This window comes from Dunckerocampus dactyliophorus, chromosome 7, assembly GCF_027744805.1.
Source record: "Dunckerocampus dactyliophorus isolate RoL2022-P2 chromosome 7, RoL_Ddac_1.1, whole genome shotgun sequence".
NCBI classification, from domain to species: domain Eukaryota; kingdom Metazoa; phylum Chordata; class Actinopteri; order Syngnathiformes; family Syngnathidae; genus Dunckerocampus; species Dunckerocampus dactyliophorus.
In genome coordinates, this window is record NC_072825.1 from 24,318,484 (window position 1) to 24,343,856 (window position 25,373).

A 25,373-nucleotide genomic window follows, 5' to 3' on the forward strand; every position below is an offset into this window, starting at 1 on the left:
ATATAATTATGTCCTGTCAATTATCTTTCCGTTCATAAAATACAAATGGGCATATTTCATATTTCAAGATGGGCATATCCATCCATCTTTTATGCCGCTTATCCTCACTAGGGTCGGGGGTATGCTGAAGCCTATCCCAGCAGACTTCGGGCGAGAGGTGGGGTACACCCTGGACTGGTCGCCATCCAATCGTAGGGCACATATAGACAAACCACCATTCACACTCACAATCATACCTATGGACAATTTTGAGTCACCAATTAACCTAACATTAATGTTTTTGGAATGTGGGAGGAAACCGGAGTGCCCACGCACGGGGAGAACATGCAAACTCCACACAGAGATGCCCAACGGAGATTCAAAAAACCCAGATCTTCCCGATCTCCTGACTGTGCGACCAACATGCTCGCCACTAGGCCACTGTGCGGCCAAATGGTGATTAATCATGATTAATTAATTTGAAAAATGTGATTAATTTGATTAAATTATTTGACAGCCCTAGTTTTGAGTAACATGCCAAAGCAATGATGTGCGGCCTCACCTGACATAAAAAAAATATATGAATATCTGTTATAAATGTATTTTCTGTATGATGCCAATCATTTTTAACATTTTATTAAGTAAAAATGACTGAATATGGACATTTGCTGATGATGCCGATTGTAGCTTGGAGACGCTGATTCTTTTTTCCAGGACGTGCTTGCTTGAACTTCTTGTACTTTTTGGACATTTAATAGTTGTTGCGTCTAATAGGAGTATGCCCTGTTGGTTCCTTGCCATCCAGCCTGCTCCTCTGTTTTTTCTTGTTTTATCTATTTTATTTTAACAGTAAGGCAGGCAACTTTATGTATAGAGCACAATTCGTACACAAGGTCATTCTAAGTGCTTTACAGAAAAGAAGGGTAAAAAATCAATTAAAACATAAAATATGTAATACATATAAAACATAAAATCATTCTAAAATCACTACATACAATTCCATAAAATCATTCCATAAAACCAAATCATTAAAAATGAATTCAAAGTAACGAGTGCAGCTAAAATACTTTCAGTTGTCATATGCACAGCTCAATAGAAGTGTTTTCAGCCTGGATTTGAACATTGCCAAAGTTGAGGATTGTCGTAAATCTTCTGGAGGGCTGTTCTAGATTTTGGCAGCATAAAGCTGAGACACAGGCCAACCTTGTTTAGTCCTGACTCTGACATGATCTACTTTGGCGCAAGACCATGAAAAGATTTGTACACAAGCAGAGCCGTTTTAAAGTCTATTCTCTCAGCGACAGGAAGCCTGTGCAGAGATCTAAGCACTCGGCTAATATGGTCATATTTCCTGGTTCTAGTCAGGTCTCGAGCAGCAGCATTCTGGATATAGCTTTTCATGGTAACTTTTGCCAGCTTAAGCCTGATGCCTCCTCTTTTGTTGGCTTTGTTGTACTTTTTGTGGCTGTGATTTAAGTGACTATAACTTGTTTTTGGCCTCACACGTCTGCATCTGGGGTGCAGACCTACACAGCACGTAAGATCACCATTATAATGTACGCAGAAAGATTTACCATAAACCATAACTTTCTATAGCCTGTGTAATGTTTTAATGCAAGTGTGTGAAATCATTATTCTGGCATTATTCTGAGGTTCAGTACGTGTAAATCATAATCTATTTGTGGCCAAGAGATTTCAACAGGCAAACCAAATGAGTCAGAGCTTGTCCTCGTGTCACTCACACACACCAGTGACCTGGAGAGATGCAGCACGACACCTGCTGGGGAAAAGAAGTGGATGAACCCTCAAAACTCGACAACAGCTGCTAGTGTAGAGTGTAAGGAGGGGGAAGCCGTTCAGAGATGGAGAATACATGAAAGACGTCTTCAAAAAAATATCTGTGCATCTATTCTCCGCATTCAAAAATAAACACAAAATTATTCAGGCAATGAAAGAAATGCATCTCTGCAAAGACAGTCAAGGGCACAACCAATATGGCAACAAACATCATCAGGAGGCAAATTGGTGACATGAATTCACTGCCAGCCTATTCAATTGGCTGTAATGAGTCAAGTGATGTAAATGATATTGGCAGCACTGATATACAGGTAAGTGAACTTTTTTATGTTAAAGTTGGCTACCTTTTCTTTTAATTTAACACAAATACGGGAACAACTCAAAAAGGCCTGCATAGTTCGGTGTTTTAATTATTTCAAAATAGGCCTACACATGAACTCTGCACTTCTAGTTGAACTCTGTTGTTGTAACAGGTCAAATATTTCAAAAAGAGTAAAACTTGTAAAAAGGTAATAAGTTGTGCGATGTTTTGCGGCTCCAGACTATTTGTCTTTACTGGAAGTGGAGGCAAAATGGCTCTTTTGATGGTAAAGGTTGCCGACCCATGTATTAGATAATGGTGATTAATGAAGCCATCAGTCATCAAACAACTGTTGAGCAGCTAAGACATATGATTAATATCAAAATGACGGATTCAATAAGATTCTCAGTGACATTGAAAGATTGATTTTTTTCATCTTGGATTTTGCTTTAAAAATAAAAACATGTATTGAAAAAGGTATTTTATTTGGTTTCATTTCATCTAAGCTGTATTTGCACTGAGCAGCTGAGACATACAATACTTTCCTGCAAGGCAAGTTATGGAATTACCTGCTCCAAGGTCGTCACATTTTGTCACAAAACAGAAAACATATACACACTTGTGGAGTTTTTTATCCTTTAGTGTTGTGCACATTCAGAGACATATATTTCACAAAGATTTTGGTGGAACCTGTGAGGGGCAATGCACTGATAATCATTCTACTGTGTCGAATTTTAGCTTGCATTGCATACTTTAGTATGCATACCAGTGGTGTGCAGTTAGGGCCAGCGAAGCCTTATCTGCTGGCCTAACCACTACCAGAAGCTCTGACCTACATTGAAAAATTCAATTCTAATATTTTTTCTATGAAATAGAATTAATTTATTCCCAGCAGTCTGTTATCTTTATTTAGTCGTGTGTTTCTTGGCTGTAGTACTTCCAGTATTATATGCTATGTTCGATATTTTTTTTTGTCCAATCAGATTTCAGCTTGTGTGTGTTGCCATGTAAATGTAATCCGCCCAGAGCTCTCAGAATCAAGAGTGCTGTTCCATGTCACATACACACTATTAGCAATGGGGCTGTCAATCAGACATCAGGTTCGCCTCTCAGGGCCGGCTAGCCGGCCCACAGTGACATCAGCACGTTTTCATTCCCCTGATTGGTTGATCAGAGAAAACAGTTCAACAAGCCAAATTTCTCCTACAGTGGCTGACTGTGTCTGGTGAGTAGTATTTTAATATTTTACTTAAAAGGTTTTATGTTTATGTCATGTTATTAGGTAAATACTGTGAACTGCTGCTGTAGATGTTTCATGTTTCAGTAGTCTGAACCTTCATTCACCGTGCAGTTCAATTGGTACCGCGGCAGTCTCATGGCAATCATGGCTATTAATGTGTTGTGCACTTAATGTGGTACGCAGTCGTAAGGCGTCTATAGCTCTACACGGGTGACCGTGGTTTGAAACCCTACTTTGGCAAATATTTGGGATTGTTCTGTTTGTTTTTTCTGGAACTGGGTCTCACGATGTATGGCAAAAAAAATTCAGAATGCCCAGGTACCAAATGCACTGCCTGCCACTGATCCATATGATATCTATGGTGGTATCGACTGGTATCAGTACTTACAATAAAAGTATTAAAGACTGAAGTTGATTTAGTTTTTAAATGCATACATAAGCACAAGTATTGTTGTCTGTATCAATATAAACAGAAATATAAACCTGTAAATGTGTGTAAATGTACCTCTATCATTTATAGCAAGCTACTTTTTGGACAGAATCGTACTAAAAATGTGAAATGATTATTTGCTTTATTCATTCCTCAGTTTTGTGAGGCTTTTTATCTTCAAATTTCAATTTCCCATTTCATCAGTGTGTGCGTTTTGTTAATTGCCATCGTTAAATGAGGCATGCAAATGTTGCATGCAGTAAAAAATAGTCTTTACACAATTCCCATTTAACACAGACACACACAGTCATGTCAATACATAGAAAGACATCACACTCATGAACTCGCTTGTTTTATTCATCTAATCAGCCGTTGCGATGATGAATGCAGCAAGAAGAATCACCTTCTCCTTCCTCCTATTGTGTGTGTTCCATAATGAACGTCCCGTGTGTGTGTCTGTCTGGAAATCTGCCAGTGGCAAATTCATAGAATTGTTTTCAGGGATCCATGGGGGATCCATGTGCTGCTGCATTGGCAGTAAAAGGAGAATTTTGGTCTGTTTAGCTGCACTTGCCTGTTTCGTCTTGCATTACCGCAGGAGGATTCGACTGGGAAGCAGAGAATTCTCATAGCTGAAACTTGAAACTTTCTCCTTTTTTTGACATTTCCAAAACGGGGGCTGCGAGCAAGTGATCACCTCCAAGAGCACGTTGCAGTTAAATGTCGCAAGATGTCGGAATCACAAAAATACTCAGTTGGTTTAAAGCTTTTTGCCGACTTCTTGTAAAAAAAACCCTCGAGGATCACTCTTGGAGAGCTGTGTGGGTCTGTGTGTGTGTGTGTGTGTGTGTGCAAGAGAGAGAATGCTCCTTTCAGTGAGAGTCTTTGGCATTTTACACACATTTCTTTTTAGCACAACTTAACCCTGAATCCCATTGTTTCCACTGCTATCCACTGAGGCTAAAAGACAGCATCTCAAAATGTAGCACATTATTTTGTCACCACCAACCAGATATGTGCAAACACATACACCACCTTGAGATGCTATCATCCAACTCTGTACACCCGTCGTCCCCAGAGTACTCACTCCTACTCTCACTGTTTGTGCTGTTATCTTCCCACTAACGCACATCCTGTGAGATTTGTAGAGCAAGACAACTGTTACCTGTGTGTGTCTCTATAGGGATCCGCTACAAAGGTTGCCAGACGCTCACGACAGCAATCTAAACCTGTTAAGGAGCTGTCTATCTAGAGCTATCTATCAGCAACCATTTTTATTCCAGTGTGTTCACTCAAGGGACAATACTATAGACGTTAAACTTGGATCTACTTTAGAGTAGTCACTGTACAACTTGTAGAGCAGTATAGATTTACTACCCACTGAAAATTAGTCAACACACAGTCATTATTGTGTAAATAGCTGGTAACACAAGTGAGTGTCAAGCATGTGGCTGTGGTGGTAGTGTCATGGTCTGGGACAGCACGAGTCCTGCTGACAATGGGGAGCTGCGGTTCATGAAGGACAACATGAATTCTAACATGTTCTGTAACATCGTGAAGCAAAGCATGATCCCCTCCCTTGGGAATGTGGGCCACTTTTTCAACATGATAGCCCTAACCCAAACACTAAACACTATAAAAAGTGGAACCACAGGTTCTAATGATATTCTCCATCTCTATCGGGACGCCACCATTTTTGAGGCAGGGACAGGGCATAGAGAAATATTGCACTGTTGTGTTTATTCTCTGTTGTTCTCTGGTGTGAATCATACATCGACCCCACCGTCATATTGGATGTGGCAAGAGACAATGGGGATCGTACCTTATACATGTTCTGCATGGGACTGTACCAACCAGATCTCACAGGATTACCTTTCACAGGTAAGGCTTAAAAAACTATATTTGATTGCATTTGGCTATTATAACATTTTACGAACAGAATTTGTTGACTTGTTGATTTGTTGACTGAAACCAGCCTCCAAAAACGTTGTAGAAAGGTGCTTTTTAAGTTTGGTCCAATTTCTTGTATTTGTTTATGGGGCAGATCTGCCACATCCAGACGTATCTGCACCTGAACAACCAGCTCAAGGAAGTGTTTGCGTTGTGCGTATATACTGTATGTGGGTCTGCGTGTGTTAGGTTGTTGTTTTTTTTTGGCATGCGCACTGGTACACTCAGCTTGAGTGACTCACTTTAGTGAGTGACTCATAAAAATGTAGTCTGTAAAAGGAACCGAGTTTACCATCACAACTGGCTACTTCCTGTTTCAAAGGATAACATAAGACAACGGGACTGTGCTATTTTGATTGCGAGGGAGGGTGTCCTTTGTGACTCAAACAGCAAAAATAAACAATACAATCCTCGAAAAGGTGAAAAAAAATGTGCTTTATCTTTACTTTTGTTTGTTTTTGGTTGCTAGTTAGCTGTCTACTTGCTGGTTCGGTAGATAAAATAAGACTGTACTATTTTGATTGTGGGGGAGTGCGAACAGTTCCTTTGTGACACAAACAGCAAAAATAAGCAATACAATCCTCGAAAAGGTGAATGAAATTGTGCTTTCTATGTACATTTGTTTATTTTGTTGTCCATTCGTTAGTTAGCAGGATACCTCCTGGTTCGCTGAGGTGTGGCATAAACAGAGGGACCCTACCATTTGGATTTTGAGAGAGGGTGAACGGAAAATATAGAATAAAATGCTCTAAAAAGTGAACAAAATGTGTACACTTTATGTGTACTTTTGTTTGTTTTGTTGTGCATTTGCTAATTAGTGTGCTACTTCCTGGTTGACAGAAGTGTTGTATAAAACAACAGGACTGCACTATTTGGATTTTGTAGACAGTGGGATTGTTTTATTTCATTTTTATGTGTTCTTCACTGCTAGGTGGCTTTATGTGTATTTTTTGCATAATCCTGCTCATGAACAAACACAACACAGCTAAGCAAACACCACAAAGACAAGGTAGGAAATAAGTTTGTGAAGGTGGTTTAAACATCAGTCGGTTTTGCTCAGTGAATGGAAGCATTGTTCATTTAGAGCGGGAATGAATTCACCCAAAGGAAAAAGCAATAGAAACAAGGAAGGCTAATGTGATTTTTAGGAAGTGAGGAGTAAGTGAGGACAAGAAAGATGACCCTCAGGCAGAACCATAAATGAGACAAGTGAATGGATCTCCTATCTATCAGGTGTGTTAGAACAGTACTACAAGTGAATGGATGCCTTAAAGGTTAAACATTAAATGATTTCTCATTTTGGCTACGATACCCCCTCAGGTAGACATTAATGCTTTAGTTATGGACTTGAGCGTAAAAGCTCCCGAGGTAATGCATTGCGTGACTGCCATACATTTTGCTCGGTATGCAAATGCACTGTGTGATGTGAACGCCGCTGCCTCTACGTGGAAAGGAGCAAATTGTAAGTAAACTTGATATAATGCTATGCCACTGGGCTACGATCTTCCGACCCACTTTACTGCACACACACGCAGTCAAGTAAAGCGTGTGTGTGTGTGTTCGCACAAAGCAGTTACATATGTGCCACGCTTCATTTCTGCACCGTTGCATCTGTTCGTGTCACAACTTTGCAAATGCGTTCGCCGTGGGGACACGAGCAGTAAATTTGCACAAATTCTTTTCTCAGCCGCTTGGTTGGAAGAGTGGGTTTTGAAATGATAATGAATCTGTGGGCCCACAGCTCTCACATGTCACAAGTGTCGAGAGTGGAAATGAGAAGAAATAAAAAAAGAAGGTGGCACCGAAAAACAGCAGAATTCCCTTTAATCAAAAAGGAAAATAAATCCCAGCTCTAGTAGAGGCACTTTTAAAGTAACAATAGAACATGTAGGAGCAATATGTCGCTAAATCAGATGACATCCAATACAAGAGCTACATATGATATGTATGTTGGGTATGAATTTAACAATATCTAAATATTATTGTGGCTGTTCCGTCGTTCAGCTATATTTGAGAAGGTGACAATATTAGCTACTGTACACCTCTTAGTACGATGCCATGAAGTTCTACACCTCTGCAAACTACAACCACTGTATTAAAAATGTTGTTACATTAGTACTTCCCTGACAGTGGCAATCAATGCCTATCGAAGTTACATTCAAACTACCAACCAATCAGAGGACTGATGTCACTGTGAGGCGAATCTGAAGTCTGATTGGCTAAAGCAACAGCCCCGCTGCTAATAGTGTGTATGTGACAGGGGCCAGCAATCCTGATTCTGAAGGTCCTGGTCAGGTTACATTGATAAGGTACCACATCGGAGCTGAAATCTGAAACAAAAAAATCGAACATACACTACTGGAAGCAGTGCAGCCAAGAGACACACTGCTGAGTGAACATAATAGACTGTTGTGATCATGGAACAAATACTGGAATTTAAGTTGTACATGTACTGTAGGTCAGTGCTTCTAGTAGTGTTAGGCCAGCAGAGAGGGCCTTGCTGGCCCTGACTGCACACCACTGATAAGTAAGTCTAAATAATCTCATAGTGGTTAGAATATTATATGATTTATGAGAGAAAAAAGGGATAAATGAGAATGTGTGAGAATGTGAAGTTAATAGAGTTTGTGTTACGGTTTGCGGCTGAGCTGTCGGAAGCTTGACCCCCAGTATGCAGAGATGAGGCAGTGGCGTGCAAACAAAAGATCTTTAATGGTGCACGAGCAGGTACAAACAAAAGGCGACAGAAGGGAAAAAGCTCAGTGGAAAATAACACGAAAGTATCGAAAGGTAAGTAGACACTTGAGGTGACAAAAAACCGGTGAGGAGAGGAACAATGACAATGAACCAGCGCCGTACATGCGACGACGCAGGACTTTTAACTGCCACAAGTGTTAAGTGTTGCCAGCTGCGGGGCAACCAAGAGTAAAGCGGCTGCCGCTTCCTCCCAGCAGGAAGTACAGCCCGCCAAAATAAGAGAGCACGACAGGAGGCGCTCGCTCCTGTCCTGCGGAAGATGACAGTTTGTGGAAAGCGTATTAACTAATTCAGTAAAGTATACAGGCATGAATAGATATAATGTGTAGGCTCTTATAATTATAACATTAAAACAATATTACATTACATAATTAACATTTATTCTATATAAACATTATTTTACTTTTTTTTTTTCATTTTCCAGAAATGTGTATTCAAAATAATAGTGACTTATATATTTTCAAAATAAATATATTTAAAAAGTTACATGAAACATATATCAAGGGTTCTCAACCAGTCTCAACCTGGTACCCACATTTTCCTGTGGTCATTATGATGTTTCTACAAGTCAGGCTGAGCCAATGTATTTTATTTAAAAATAGCCTTTAAAAATATTTTTTATACATAGATGTACATAATTCCACATGCAAAACGTTTGTCAAAGCACATAAGAGGAGGAACAGGATGACGTCATGTACAAAAATCAATCAAATAAAGTAATAGTAGATTAATATTTGTATATATTATGGAAGAAGGTGCATATCAAAATATTTGTTTTTACAAAAAAAAAAAAGTCAGTTAACTGTTATATTAAGTATTTTAATTTAATTTTGGAGTGTCTGAATTTTTTTCAATTTGACAATTATCGTAAATTTCAGTGTATAAGCCGCACTTTTTTCTTTAACTTTGAACCCTGTGTCTTATATAGCGGTGGGCCTAATTTATGGCTAAATTCTAATCTCATGGCATCCCCTTTACTTTAGAACGACTACTAATTGTTTAAATACTGTGCTGCTTGTGAGTCAGTGAGGAAATGGTAGCACTTTCTTTGGCAGGAGCCCCTCCCCTTCCACACCTTCCTGCTAGCATGACGTTGACGTTGTCCTCCGATTTGGATCAAAGTGACTGTTGCAAATATTATATTCCATTCAGCTCCAGAACCCTCCCCTTCGCTCTTCAACATGCCTCACACGTATTATGTATAGGTACTCACTACGAGTGAACTGTAATGTAAGAAGATCCATAAACAGATAGAAATGGAGTCACGGTGTAGAAGTTGTATAAAAGCTCCACTTTTGTGTCTCACAGCAGCTATGTTGCATTCAAGGACTGCCGAACAAAGTGTGAAATCCTTGACAAAACTACATTATGACTCAAGCATCAAGAGGAAAGGTTAACAGTGGGACATGTATGCTCCACATTGTATCCGTATAATCACGTATTTATAAATATGACACACTTAGGGTGAATGAGATATATTTTCTGTGGAAAAAGCAGCCGATTAAAAAGACTGTACCTATATTTATGGTATTTACTTCTATTTTTACACACTATTTCTAGATATGCAAATGTTTAGCTTATATTATTTTTATTGTATTATATTTTATTTATATTGCACTGCATTTTATTTACTGCGATTGGCTGGCGACCAGTCCAGGGTAAAACCCCGCCTCTCGCCCGAAGTCAGCTGGGATAGCCCCCAGCATACCCGCGACCCTAGTGAGGACAAGCGGCATAGAAGATGGATGGATGCATTTTATTTAAGAGTGTTTTTCTTTTTCTTCTACAGTTGAGCTACTGTAACCAAGCAATTTCCCTTGTGTGTGTCTACGTCTAAGTTTAAAATATATATTGTTTGACCAAAAATCCACAAATTTGCAGGGCCGTGATTCTGAACCGCGAATGGTCATAAATTTGAACATATAAAATATCGATTAACATGCTCAGATAATGTCGATGTTTACTTGTAATCTTATCCGATCAGCAATTTGTCGCACTATCATGAATGTTGCCCGATGCACACGTTGAAATTGCAGATGACAAATCTTCATTCCACACCTGGGCAGAGATCTCCGCTCTCAATATGCTCTTCTTATCTTTGCAATGTTTGTGAATTCTCGATGCAGCTCTTTATATAGCGGCAGTGGACTTGATGAACCGTCTGGTGAGTGCATAAATCTGAGGTCAATCGTGATGTTTCCATTATTTTTACTGTTCAAAGTCTGTGCAAGTCAACCAGTCTTGTTGTGTAAGCGTCAATAAAAACATAAACACACACAAGTTGTGGGGCGGAGTGGTGAGTCACATTACATTATCTCACACACTCTCACACACACACACGTGAAGGAAGATTAGCGGTGTCACAAACATCTCTTGATTGATGCTTTATCTTCATGCTATAATATACTATGGTTGGATGTCACATGTTGTTGTACATTGCATGACAAGGAGGGAGTAGCAGGTCGAGGTTAGACTCCAGCGCTATATAACAACACAGGAGAGAGCACTAACCATCATGAACATGACCGTGACAAGTGGTATATCAGAGGAGGCCAAGCCAGAGGGCCTGACCCTCCATCCTCTGGGAGGAGGAGGTGCGGAGGTCGCATACCCTGAACAGGAGCCGCTGTGCATCTTTGGGACAGGAGATTTGGCCCGCTCCCTGGGCCTGCGCTTGCTGCAGACGGGCTGCAGGGTGGTGTACGGCAGTCGCAGACCTCACAGCTGCGGCCCTTTGCCAGAAGGAGCTCAAGTAAGACTCATGAGGTGCTCAGCAGCGATCAGCAAGAATGGATGTTTGTGCAACTAAATCATGGTTGTTTGTGTCGTGCAGGTGATGAGCCATGAGGCGGCGGCCAAGGCAGCGCGGCTCATCTTCATTTGTGTTCACAGAGAACATTACACATTTGTGGAGACACTGACGCCTTATCTGGAAGGGAAGGTAAATGGATGTTCTCTCTAATGGTGCAATACACCTAATATTGAGTTAGTGGCGACGCAGCATACTTTAATTTTACATAAACGACTATGATTAGAGTGCTGCCTCTTTACTGTTAATCATTCAGGATACATAATGTACATTCCACAATATTAGGTACGTGTCTAATGAGATTCAGTGCAAGAGCTTTATCAAAAATGATACCAGTGTCACACACGTATCCATTAAAAATATGTTTGCAGTTTGCATTATGTTGCAGCTTACTCACAGGCGTTTCCAATATTATGCTTACCCCGAGCAGCTACATGAGAGGCAACACAATTTATTTAAATAAATATAATAAATTGATATTTATACAAGCGTATTACATATAATACTAATAAAATGTCCTGTGACAGCATAATGTACTATGCATGTGTGAATATCTAAGCCACATATGAAATGATGAAAATGTAATGTTTTAAGATAGATAGATAGATAAGGGTGATTAAAGTCAGTACGCTATTCTGTTGCATACTTTATTTACCTATAAACATAAGGCCTATACTGTATATAGCACCTGTGTGGGAATATGTAGGGCTGAACTGAGGCTAATGGTGATATTGAGGTTAAGGGAAAAGGGAATAGCCTTTGGGAAGTGTTTGACAATAGCATGCACCATATTAAAGGATGCTATTACTCTAAAAAGAGACAGGTTCTGATAAAACTGCTTATCCGTTACGTCAAGAAAAGTTGTGATGTCTCATCCGTCAACACACGCACACACTCATAACACTATTTATTTATTTATTGGTATTCATGTCTCTGCTGTTGATGTTGCTTAATTTATTGGTATTGATGTTTCTTTTGTTCTTATTCATTTTCTTCTGTTTTTGTTTCTTTCTTTTTTTGAGAGAATGAACAGAACTAGAATTTTATTGCATAGTATACCTACCATATGACAATAAAACTCTTGAATCTTGAATCTTGAATCTTGAATCCGTGCGTTTTTTGCTGATGTGTTGATTGCAGGTGTTGGTGGACCTCAGTAACAACCTGAAGAAAGGCATCTACCCAGAAGCCAACGCTGTCTACTTGCAGAGGTAACAGACTGGCAAGTGAAATATTACAGAGGAAAATTTCATAACAATATTTAAATATTGTCTGACAAATGAAGGTATTCCCTCTAATGTGTATTTCTTACCGCCGCAGCCACAAAAAGAAAGTTTAATCCTTTATGGTTCACCAATAATAGAATATTTAGTTTTATTTGTATTTCTTCATTATATTTACTTTTTATTCAAATTCGAATTATATTATAACATTAGATTACATTAATTTATTTGTAAGGGGCAATGCAATTTCATAAAACACATGCTAATACATGAGTTTAAAAAGCCAGAATTAGCCAAGAGGCCATTTTTCATCTGTAGTCCCCTGGCCACGATGTCAAAAAGGCAATACAATACATAAGACAAAACAATAAAACAACCACGAAGTACAAGCTGAATACAACAATAACAACATCAGAGAAGTGTTGCAAGCTCGTCTAGAAAAATAAAAGTGCAAGAATAAAATTTTAAAAAGACAAATATCATTATAAGTCATTGAAAAACGTTAAAATCTTGCACACTAAGTGAATATGGACATGCTCACAAGAACCTGGATGCAATTTTGGTCCATGTAGTTCTTTCTCAGGAACTGTCACATTAAACCTCATACAGATACTTTTATGTTCATAAAACTATGACTTTATTCTGCGAAAGATTTTTCTCATAACATTGAGATTTATTTTAATAAAATCACTTTATGCTTTAAACTGTATGCTCATAAAATATTAGTTTTTCCTCACTATATTATGACTTTAATTTAGGAAAATTACGTGTTTTTTTTTTTTTTACATGTTTTTCTTTTATGACTTTCTCCACATTACTTTATGACATTATTTTTGGAAAAATGTTGCCCTTTTAATTTATTTATTATTGTAAGAATATGACTTTATTCATGTAAAATTTATTTTTTTCCTTCTAATACAGTATTATGCCTTTTTTGTTATACTCTATTACAACTTTACTGTCAATTTTTTTCTTTTTTCCTGAAAAATATGCTTTTTTTTCGTAGTACAACTTTTTATGATGTTGACTTTATTCCGTTTTTTTCTCTTAGTGAAACCCTAATACTCTTTCATGACATTCTAGATTCCTTTTTTTTTTTTATTACTATCATGTCTTTTCTGTGCTGAATATCTGGGTCAAACGCTGGCAGCTCTTTCTTGAAGAAAAGCATATTTTTGGGGGGGAAGTGTTCTGAAAGCCCACAGAATGCGAGACATCAAAAGGCACCCACTGCATCCTAAAGAAATAAAACCACCTTTTTTAGCAGTAGGACAGCCCGCTGAGTATAGTTTTAGTTGCAGTGGAGACATTGATTTGTGACATTCAGACCCCTCTAGTTCTGTTTTTTACCCCCCGTTTCTCTTTTTGAGAGGAGTGTCAGCTGAAGTCTTTGCTGTGTGTTCTCCAGACTGGTCCCTGGAGCCACTGTGGTGAAAGGTCTTAACACTCTCTCTGCCTGGGCTCTGCAGAATGGTCTTCTGACAGGAAAACAGGTGAGAGGGGAGAAGGGAAAAATAAGTTAAAATGTGAGCAGAACCAGGCTGGTAAAAACAGCGTGGCACCAGGGGCTTTGTAACACAGCCCCTTGAAAGATATGAGAACATCATATTAAATGGTCGCTGTGTTCCAATATCATCTCTTTTCATGAGGCCTAAAAATCCTCTTGAAGTCAGTCAAAAATAGCAGAACAGGCCAGCTCGGGTGTAAGGCGGAATTGATTCCGTCAGTGTTGTGTGGTGCATGTTATTGATTTTTCCATGTTTCCATATCAGTGTGAAAGAAATGAGGGCAGTACTTGTAAAAACACACAAGCTAACACACTTTATAATGTTACAAAGTTGAAAGACCAGTGTTTATTGGAGTTTCCGCTTCGCAGCTACAAAGGGAAACACAAACATGCGGGGAACCTCTGGAGACCAAACCTGAATCTGCCTCAAATCCTCTTCAACACAAACAATCCACACACCACACACACACACACACCCTTTCACATGCTCATACCACTGCAGTGCTCTACTTTCATTGAAAACAACTGAATACTGGTATCTAGTGATAGATCGTTCGTGAACGATCCGGCTCCTAGAGCCAGCTCTTTGAAAGGAACGACAAGAGCTGGCTCTTAATGTCGTCTATTTTTCTGGAAAAGTCACATATTCTTGGTCAAAATGTTTGGTACGTATGTGTCGTCACTGACGAGAAGGGGCAGCGAGGTGTTACACACACAGCACAGCCGCGAGCACTCAAACAGCTGAGCAAGGGAGACGAGCTATATCGCGATCAATTGGCTCCAGACCCAACAGCAATAAGTGAATTTCCACAAAGTATGATTCCATATTAATAAACTGAATATTTTTGTAGTTATAGCACAAAAAACAATTAAGTAAGTACAATTTTTATCATTATTAGAGCCCTATAGACATGAAATAACACCCCTATAGCAATGTTCCTTCTAAGCCGCATGCGTGTGTAATTGTGCACTGTTCTGCTGTTGTCAGCGCACAGTAAATCCATGCAGCACACAAAATGAAATCCAGCCTATAAATGAAATAAACACATGACACTTTATTCTGCACCATTTTGCAATGCAACTCAGTGGCTGACAGGCCAGAAGAAGCGGTAAGAACATATGCCAATGACGAACACTCTCATTGGCCAAAGTAGCAGTTTATCGAGTGAAGAGTGTGGACTGAATGTGTGGCGTAAGCGTGCTGTTATTTTGATGGCTAAACCTATTGGATACAGGAAGTGTTATGCTGAGTTTGTGTTGCTGAAGGAACCGAAAGATTGGTTGACAGTTAAAAAAAAAGTTTAGACAAAAGTAAGCATATGCAACGCATTTGACATAAATTTCAAGTAAATTTCCAGGATGAAATAACGCCGGGACAGGCTGCAAAACAGAAAGTGAAGGTCAAATAAGGAAATTAAAGTATTATAATTACAGAATAAATGATAAACAAAAAAAGAAATGGAAAATGAAATTATAAACCAGTGGTTTTCTACAAGATTCAGATCGTTAATTGTATGAGATAGTTCCACGACTCTTTTTGTCTGAGGTTGAGAATAAAGAAAGGTACAACCCACACATACAAAATACAACAGAATGGAAGTTGGACTATCTCAAGTTCTCAGGTTTTGAACGTGTGTGACACACACAGTGTACACGTCTCATGGCGCTCAGGGAAGTCCAAGGAATGCTTATGTAACGGATGCCAGCCTGTGAGGCTGCGCAAGTGTACGGTGGTAAAACCTCACTCCCTCTGCCTTAAGAGCTGCATTAAATCGCAGTCAACACTCCGGGTTTTTGGCCGTGTAGTCAGCGCTCTTGCCTCCCATTGCGAAGGTCCTGTGTTCGAGCCCGAGAGCGGGCGGAGTGAGGCAGGCGGCTTACACTCAGGTCATTTGAGTGTATGCTCAGACACTTCAGAAATTAGGGGTGGGCATTACCTTATACTCACCTTTACACTTCTGTTATTCTTCGTTTACACCGCATTGTGCAGGCTATGGGACCACTGGCTGCCGGTAGCATAGCAAGATACCGAGCTAACTAGCTAGCCTCTCCAATTTGTTTATTCTAAAATTAAGAAAGTGTGTGAAACAGAGTGGGGAAAAAAACTTACCACTTCCACATGAAAGGGGAGAACTTTTTTTCACCCTATTTTGTCGGACATGCCATGGCTGACTATGTGCAGTGTGAAGACAATGTAATATAATGTCACGTCTCATCAATGTAACATTACATAGTGAACAGACTACTACATATAACTTGTATTTCAATATTTTTGGCTAATAATAGACCATAGTCAACCAACCACAAGACCGCCATCATTTATTAATTAATTCATTTTTGAAAAATAAACGCCATAGAGTGATTGAGCGATGTTTAAAGCACGATGTGGCGAGGGACGATTGTATATAGTGAGAACATTAGTATACAATTAGAGACTACACCGTGGAAAAATGAGGAGAATTCCAGGGTGAAACTGTTGCCATCATAAAACCCAAAAGGCCCATATACTGCACTTTCGTCCCTCGCCATTTTGCTGTTCAAATTATGTGACTTCACTCTATCAGTGTTTTTCAAGAATATATTAATAAATAATGGTTGAATACGACCTATTATTAGTCAAAACATATGCATATTTAAGCAAATGTTACATATTTTGTGCCGAAATTAAACATTTTCAGGCATAAAACTGGCTAAAGGAACTAAAGTACAAATATAAAACGTTCAAAAGACACATTCAAAAATGTTGATGTAGAAGTCTACACTAGTCAGTAATGTTCAGTGAGACACACAAGACCTGATCGCCAGAACAACAGCATTTTATTGCAGGTTTGAATTACCTCACAACAGGTACAATAATTTGTAATAAAAATTCTTAATAAAAACACCGCCTACTGTTGCGGCCGTAACCCACGGCAAGCTGAACCTCAACTCATGGCTTATTTACATTTATTATCTCTTCTATATTGAGTAATATGAATGTAAAGGTGACTATAGGGGTGGTATTTCATGTCAAGAGGACTCTGATAATGTTGAAAACTGTATTTAGAAGGTCGTAAACAGTTTTTTATGCTGTACCTACTGAAAAATATAATTTATAAATAAGGAATCGTACTTCACGAAAATTCACTGTTTAATTAATTCTGAAACCAATTAACCACAATAAACAAGGGATTTCTGTATGTGGCAGCTACTAAAGGAACATACTATAGACATTCATGACATCACCTTTATGAACCATTGAACTGTTATGAAAGGTTTTAAGTCACATTTGAACATTCTTAGCTGTCAGACAGGCATACAAATCTACTGCATCATACCACAAATGAAAACAAAAATACAAAATAAACACCTTTTGGCGCAGGAGGGTTTTAAGGAAGTAGGCAAGACAAAATTGCAGTTTTTAATATACTTGTGTGTTTTACAAGTGCAAAAATAAGGTACACTGCTGTATAATAAGACCAAAGTAAAATAATACTACACATTCTGATCAGTCAATGATGGACGTGAGGTATTTAAAGGAAGTGGAGAAGACAGGAAGACAGGACCTCATGCATCATGCTTTTAACATTGTTAATGTTCAATTAAAAAAATAAGTAAAACATGTCAAATAAATTGTGTACTCCCTCTTACTGGTGCTTCAGAGGTGAGTCTTTTTCCAAATTCACCGAATGTATCTGACTTTCCTTTTCATTCATTGATTTTTTATGCCGCTTAAAAGAGAAAACCCACACACGCACGGGGAGAACATCCAAACTCCACACGCCTTTCGCCGACTCTCGTCAGAAACGAAAGGCTTATGTTTATGAAAAACAAACATGCCACATGATAAGTTTGAACAACACCAGCCTCTATTTGACTTGGCATTGTTTCGGTAAGAACATAGGCAATTCCCACGACCAGCAGTGTGATTGGACCCAGAGTGGTGCTCCCTTTCTCTCTCCCTCTCTCTCTTTGTGGTTCTGTCACATTTACATTCAGTTGGAGATTTAGTCTGCCGGCTGTCCCCTGCTGTTATGTTGCAGTAATGTAAGGAGACATGGCTGGCTGCCCGGTCCACTTACACACACCTGGGGGAAAACTGCTCAGTTGACTCGCCTGTCAAACTGCAGGCCTCTCCCTCTATCCTCCACCAGCTCTCGAACCCCCCTCCCCATCCCTTACACACACACACTTTCCCCTTTCATCTCTCAACATCTTAATCGCCTTATCACCGAGCGGCAAGAGTGGTAATAAGCTTCAGCAATAAGGTGAGATCTAGAAATGGGATTAGTGATTGAGTGGCGCGTGTAGTGTACTGTATCAAATGTTTTACACCTCCCCAACTTAAGGGGGAAAAAAAGTCCAAGAACATTTCTGCACATGAGCTATGATGCCAGTGGTACTGTCATGCCCTTGTGACTCATCCAACTGCAATCGTTTCATTAATCAGCAGCAGTAAAACATCAGAGTGTTTGAGTGCCACAGGATGTAAACACTTTATTTTCTACTATGTTGGTGTGAAATAACGAAAGATGAGACATTTATTGTAAATTCCGATGTATAAGCCGCACCCACTCAATTTAGATAAAAAAACTGATTTGTATAAGCCGCACGTGTCAATGGCATGTTGTGGTGCGCACAAGTCCATGAGGACCAGGCAGTTCTTCATTTGACAGGAGCCAATCATGAACTATAAAAAAAACTAATGACGAGCTTGTCAACCCATTAGAAATTGCAGGAGGTTTTGACTGTGTCATCTCACAAAAACACTAAACTCATCACACAGCAACTTAATACTCAAAAGGTATACCTAATAAATAAACAAACATGAAAATGAAAAAAACAAAGCATTGAGCAAAAAATTTCATTGGAGGATAAGCAGCATAGAAAAAAGATGGATGGTGCTGCAATACTGCCCCTGTCCATTAGAGGGAGCCAGAGGAGCCCAGGGTCCAGAGGGAGGCTGACGTCATTGCAGTGCCCTAATGAAAGCGTTGTTCAGATGCAATGCATTCTTGGAAAACTTTAAAGGAAGATTTTATAAGAGTTGTTTTTTTTCATTTTTAACTCATGTTGGTACATGTTTGTATATTTGTCTGGTATAACTTTTCAGTGTTGAGTTTAGTATTCTTAGTAAGATGACACCGCGACTAATTTTATATATAATGACCTGCGATTTCTAATGGGTTGGTTGAAGGGTTGGTTAAAGTGTAATGTATGTAATGTAATGTTCCCTACTAGGTAGAACTACACTCTAATTCATGGGTGTCCAAAGTTATTCCACAGAGGGCCACAAACTAAATAATCAAAGGATGCCGGGGCCAATTTGATGACCAACTCATGTAGCTATGCTAAAAAGAAAAGAAAAACTGCCTGCTTTGCTGTGAACTTTTTCTGTTTACATTATAATTGTTTGCTTGTTTTTCCACTTTTTGCTGTTGTTTTTTGTTTTTGTTTTGCAAATTCATCAATTTGCTCTCGTCATTTTTTTCTCATAATATTATAACTTTTTCCCAGCCAAATTTTCCAAAAATTTTATTTTATTTTATTCTTTGTTTTTTTTGCTTCTCAAAATTATTATTTTTTAAAATATTTCAACATTATGCTTCATTTTTTTTTTTTTTTTACAAATTTATTATTGTAAAATTACAATTAAATTGCATTATGACTTTATTCTCCCAATATTTTGACGTTATTCTTAAAATTACTCCTCTTTTTTCATTTTTGCTCTTGCTTTTTTTCTTGGTCAATTATATTTCTTGAATTTGCCGAGGGCCAACAAAAAAAACTGTCACGGGCCGCAGATGGCCCCCGCAGACAACTTTGGATGCTAATGCTTTAATTGGAATGAGAAAGTGTACAATATGTGGGTCATCTCTATGCATCACACATTTCTAGTTCTGATATTTATTGACGAAGCTTATTAAGCATGACATTTGTGAAAAACAAATTATTTTGAGAATTGTATTTTAAAACATTTAAGGGAACATATGAAAAATCGCTTTTTTAATTTCTTGGATACACATATTTGGATCTCTGTATTGCATGCCCAACCATCAGGTGTGAAATTACAACAAGGTTTTTTTTGTGAGCTGCCTATGTCAGAAAATCTCTCTTGCTGCTATTTTGGTGAATATCCACCATTTTCTTTTCTTGCAAGTGATGACACGGACCCACTGTCATGTTAAGACCAAAAGCTGCTGTGTTGTTGGATGCACAGATAGTCACACATCAAATATATCACCTTCCACCCAGCGAATGAGCAAAGTGGATTCATTTTATTTCCGATCATTAGCCGTTCCTGTTAGGGAAGCTACGTCTTTTTCCCTCTGGTTTTAAAATACAACTCGGGCTGTAATTTTCTGGGGTTGTATTGCGATTTGCAACTCATGCACTTGTCTATTGAAGGGCCACATCTCATTTGACGGCTTGAGGGGAGCAGCGTGTGCAGTGACCACAAAACTGGCTGCTCTGAATATTGCTGTTTAGAGGGTGTTTTAAGCGTGTTGTAATTATTGTTCCATGCAGTATTTGGACTGAAGCTTGTCACAGACAAGGTATTAACTGTTTTAATCTGTTGAGAAAAAAATTGCATTTCTTTTAACATTTTTTTAATTTAAAATAGAGGTGATTATTACTCGTTTAGTCTATTTTATAAACCTTCTTAAATTGGTTAATAATTGTCCATCCAGGTCTACCTGTGTGGGAACAGTGCAGAGGCAAAGCAGGCTGTAGCAGAGGTGGCCACCAAGATGGGTCTCACAGTTTTGGACAGGGGGTCTCTGTCTGCAGCCAGGGAACTGGAAGACTTCCCCCTGCAGCTGTTCCCAGAGTGGAGACTGCCCCTCCGAATTGCCATCGGCCTCGCCGCATTCTTCTTCTTCTACCTGCTCATCAGAGACGTCATCTACGCCTATGTGGAGCAAGGGAAAAACATTTCCTACAGAATCATGGTGTCCCTGGCCAACAAGGTGAAGATTTGCTGACCATTTATGGAGGAAATGTCCTACCAACATCTGCTTTTATGTTTTGATTTTGATTTGTTTAGCTTTACTAATATATAACCCAACTTCTTACATCATTTGACACGGTCTTGTGTCATTTTCAGCCAGAAGATACCCATTCAACTATTTAAAAAATGTGTTTTTTCTTCCCCCATCTTTCAGGTCTTTCCCATCGTTTCGCTTGTCATGTTGTCGTTGTGTTACCTGCCTGGTGTTATTGCCGCCTTCTTTCAGCTATACAGAGGAACTAAGTACAGGTAATCATCTCAAAGCCCACCAAACAAGCTTCAGAATGCGCACAGACGACGCCAAATCTAACTTATCCATGCAGGCGATTCCCTAACTGGCTGGACCGCTGGATGCTGTGCAGGAAGCAGATGGGTCTGGTTGCACTGGGTTTTGCTTTCCTCCACGCAATCTATACGTTCATCATTCCGATTCGCTACGCTGTCAGGCATAAACTCATCTCCCGTGTGGTGGACGAGGTACTCTTTTCAGCAGCTGACCCATACATGTTCCCAAAAAGCTAAGAACTCTTCTCCTCGCAGATGAAGAACAACAAAACCACCCCGTTTGACTTTAATGACACAGAAGCATGGGGGACTGACTCCTTCTACGTCCTGGGCATCCTGGGGTTCTTCCTCTATGTCCTGCTAGGCCTAACGTCGTTGCCCTCTGTGGGAGGTTTGCTCAGCTGGAGGGAGTTCACCTTCATTCAGGTCAGAGCACACATGCACATCCTTTGTGTTCACGTAGGGATGGAGTGTCTTTTTATCTTCTAGGCCAAATATGGAGATACATGCTTGTCATTGGACTGTGACAAAAAAAAAAAAACATTTCATAGAAACGGTCCACCCTGGTATAATAAAAGCACCAAAACTGACCATTACACGAGCCATTTTTAAGGTTAGGTTAATTCGTTAGCTGGTCATCACATATAATACAAAGCAGGCTTGGAGCATTTGATCAGCATTGTGAAGCGGACATTTAACTAGGCCTCCTGCTTTTTCTTTCAAAGGCAGCTTTTATGTAGCCGTTCCTTTGTTTTCATAGAAATCCTCTACAATTTGTTTTGTTTTAGCTGGGGTTAGCCTGCGGACATAGCCTTGTAGTAACCAAATGTGGTTGCTTGCAGTACTTATAAATGTAATCACCACAAATTAACATAATTGGTAATTACCAAAATATTGTTTTGATGTTTCTGTCACGGTTAATAGGCCGACACCACTATGTAGAAGCTCATACTGTAATTATGTTTACTATCCATGAATTTTCACATAAACTGAGCACATTACTACTTCAAATTATATTCATTTACCTGTGTTATAATGGCAAAAGGAGGCGATCTACTATATACTGTAAATATAAATATGGTTTTTGGTTATCGTGTGATAAATGACCATTTACTTATTTTGGTTTGTTATTTTCCAAAAAAATAAAGTAGAATTTAGTTTTGAATAAATGCTTTATAAATAAATAAAACAAATATATTGATTTAATGACAGGTGGTCAAATAAATATGTTAAGCACACTTTGTGGGTGTTCATAACACGCGGGTAAGACATAAATAAAATCAAAAATGAACCATACGTTTAGATATTTATTGAAATACTTCAACCTTGTAAAATGTTTATAGCATATTAGACTTTTTACAACAACTTTGTATATAAATAAACTAATCATATGCATTATATTTGCATTTATAATAACGATATACCTATATATAATTATATGTATCCATTTTTTTCTGGGAGAAATCACATGGTTCTGCAGGCTACCAAATATACCCGACCACCCAATGTAGGGCAACAGTAATAGTAACAAAAAAAAAGTAATTATAATGATGATAATAATAATCGGAATTCATTGTATATATACGTGCCTTTTAAAACACCAAATGCAAAGTTTATTAAGATAAAATAACAAGTAATAGACAAAGAATGGTCTTAAGTATGTTTATAATAGTATTTAGTAGTGCAGTAATCGTTTTGTCATAAGTGCCCTGTTCATTTTTATAAGCGTTAATTTATCAGGCGTCACAACTATGACTGCGACACGCATCACAAAAAGGCAGATATAAACGTGATGATCTTGTAATTTGGAAAAATAATAAATAAAAGAGCCTGCGGTGTGACTAAAATAGAAAAACAAAAAAAGAGAAGTCGTTTTAGTCTTGTGCGCCCCAGTGCCATTGTTCTCATCCTGCGCTTACTATCAGCAAAATCTCCTTTAATGGCCTTTTTGATCATCTGCAATTAAACTTACCAAGTTTTTCTTATCATCAGAGTTTTGAAAGTGCTGTAAAAGCAATGCGTCACGGGCTCTTTGCTCCCCAGAGCCTAGTTAACTAACTCCCTAACACAGCACACAATGAATGCCTTGGCTACTTTTAGCTCAGCATTTTAAATGTTAAGTTATTCATTAAACTGAATTATGATAGCAGGTGTAATACCCCCACCCCCAGATTTGCTAATACAGGTCACAGGTCCGTGTGTGTAAAGGTCATGTGCACAGATGGAGCAATGGGGAAAGGCGCTCTGTGATAGGGGTCAAGATAATTGATCCTTTGAGAAGATAAGACGACACCACTGAGATCGATTTGCACAGATTATTGTTGTGATCATAGTTGCCAACAAGGGAACGCGCCGCATTTTAATATCCATCATTCAAATATGTTTGTTGCTCTCAATTGTGATTAAAATAAAATCATTATGATCACCTGAGGACGCAACTGTGCTACAATTACATGTGCTTGCTGCGCGAGAGCATGGCGCGCAAGACGCACACGACTGAGTGATTAACAGCCAAACAGCACAGGACACTTGGGCTTCGCCACCAATTATTCTGCAACAGCTGTGAAGAAGAAAACAAAGGGTTAAGATCATTTTTCCACTGTTCAACTTAATGTGACAATTTCTATTCATGAAGTCAGCGGGAGAGTACTTTTATCCATCTATGAAAACACATCATGTTTGCTCAAAGCCACATTCGCCCCACGTAACGTGTCATTTTTAAGTCTTATTTTTCCTCCTTGACTCACAAAATGCTCTTGTTGAGGTTGTTGTATTTTATAACGGCACAAAAAAAAGAGTAGTCAGTGTGCATCTTGCAATGCAGTCTCTGAAAATGAGTCAACACACAGCCATTGCTGTCTAAATAGCTGGTAGCACAAGTGAGTATACGTCGCTTTTTGCGTCCTTGGTGTGACAACTTCGTGTTAGCATCATTGTTATATAGCGATGCCTTAATCATCTTGCGCATGGAACTCACCAGAGCTGCACAGGTTGTTACTGGAATCCTCTTCCACTCCTCCATCACTGGAGGATGTTGCGCTCCTCCTCCATCCTTTTGCTTGAGGACGCCCCACAGGTGCTCATTTGGGTCCTCCATCACTTTCACCTTCAGCTTCCTCAGCAAGGCGCTTGTCATCTTGGAGGTGTGTTTGGTGCAGCAGTTTCCCAAGGGAAAGGATCGAGCTCTGCTTCACGATGTCACAGTACATTGGAATTCATGTGTCCCTCAATGAACCGCAGCTCCTCGGCACCCGCCCTGGACCATGGATGATACCGCCACCTTGTTTGATAGTAGGGAAGACACATTTTGACAATAATGACAGTCTGTTGACTCATTTTTTATACTGCTATGCAAGGTGTACACTGACTACTCTAAAGTATATCTAACTAGTCTTATCTCTTGAGAATTAGTCATGAAACATATGAGGGGTGTACAGTACTCACTTTTGTGAATAGAATGTTATGCAAAGTGTGTTTTTGTTTTAATCCAATGCATCTTTTTTATCCTCCGCAGTCTAAACTAGGCCACGTAACCCTGCTCATATGCACAGCACACGGTTACATTTACGGCTGGAATAAATTCCTCCGCCCCTCTACGTACAAGTGGTACACCCCCCCGGGCTACATGCTGTGTCTGGTGGTGCCCTCCGTGGTGCTGGTGCTCAAAATGCTTCTCCTGCTGCCGTGTGTGGATCGCACGCTCACCCGCATTCGGCAGGGCTGGGAGCGGAGCCAATCGTCGAGGGAGGAGACGGGGGACATCAAGGCGACCAACCTGTGACCTCTGGCGTCATCCGAGGCGAACGGAGCAGATTTGTCGATGGAAAGAAAACAGACTTTAATCAACTTTCTTTATGAGTGACGTTGATTAGTTTTGCACATGCATTCTAAGGGTAGATAAACTGGTAATTTGGGCCAGGTAGAGTATGACTGTGCCCTTTGAACAGGCCCCGCCTCCTCTCATGTGTGCAGTAGGGAGCAAGATAAGGCAGCAAAACACGCAGGCCTTCCAGGATATAAATGTCTCTTTTTCCTGAGATTTGAGAGTTTTTATGTTTCTCCAAACGTGTCAAAAATAGACAAATATCCCCTGATGCCATACAT

At 39.3% G+C, this 25,373-nt stretch overlaps 1 protein-coding gene across 1 annotated transcript; it reads left to right on the forward strand.

Moving 5' to 3' along the window:
- The first annotated feature begins 10,975 nt into the window (after nt 1–10,975).
- Nucleotides 10,976–25,050, forward strand: LOC129185274 (metalloreductase STEAP4-like). Its single transcript, XM_054782099.1, has 9 exons — nt 10,976–11,206; nt 11,288–11,395; nt 12,404–12,474; nt 13,895–13,979; nt 20,665–20,943; nt 21,139–21,233; nt 21,308–21,461; nt 21,525–21,695; nt 24,784–25,050. Exons 1-9 carry the CDS (start codon nt 10,976–10,978, stop codon nt 25,048–25,050), a joined length of 1,461 nt encoding a protein of 486 aa, XP_054638074.1.
- Nucleotides 25,051–25,373: the final 323 nt, after the last annotated feature.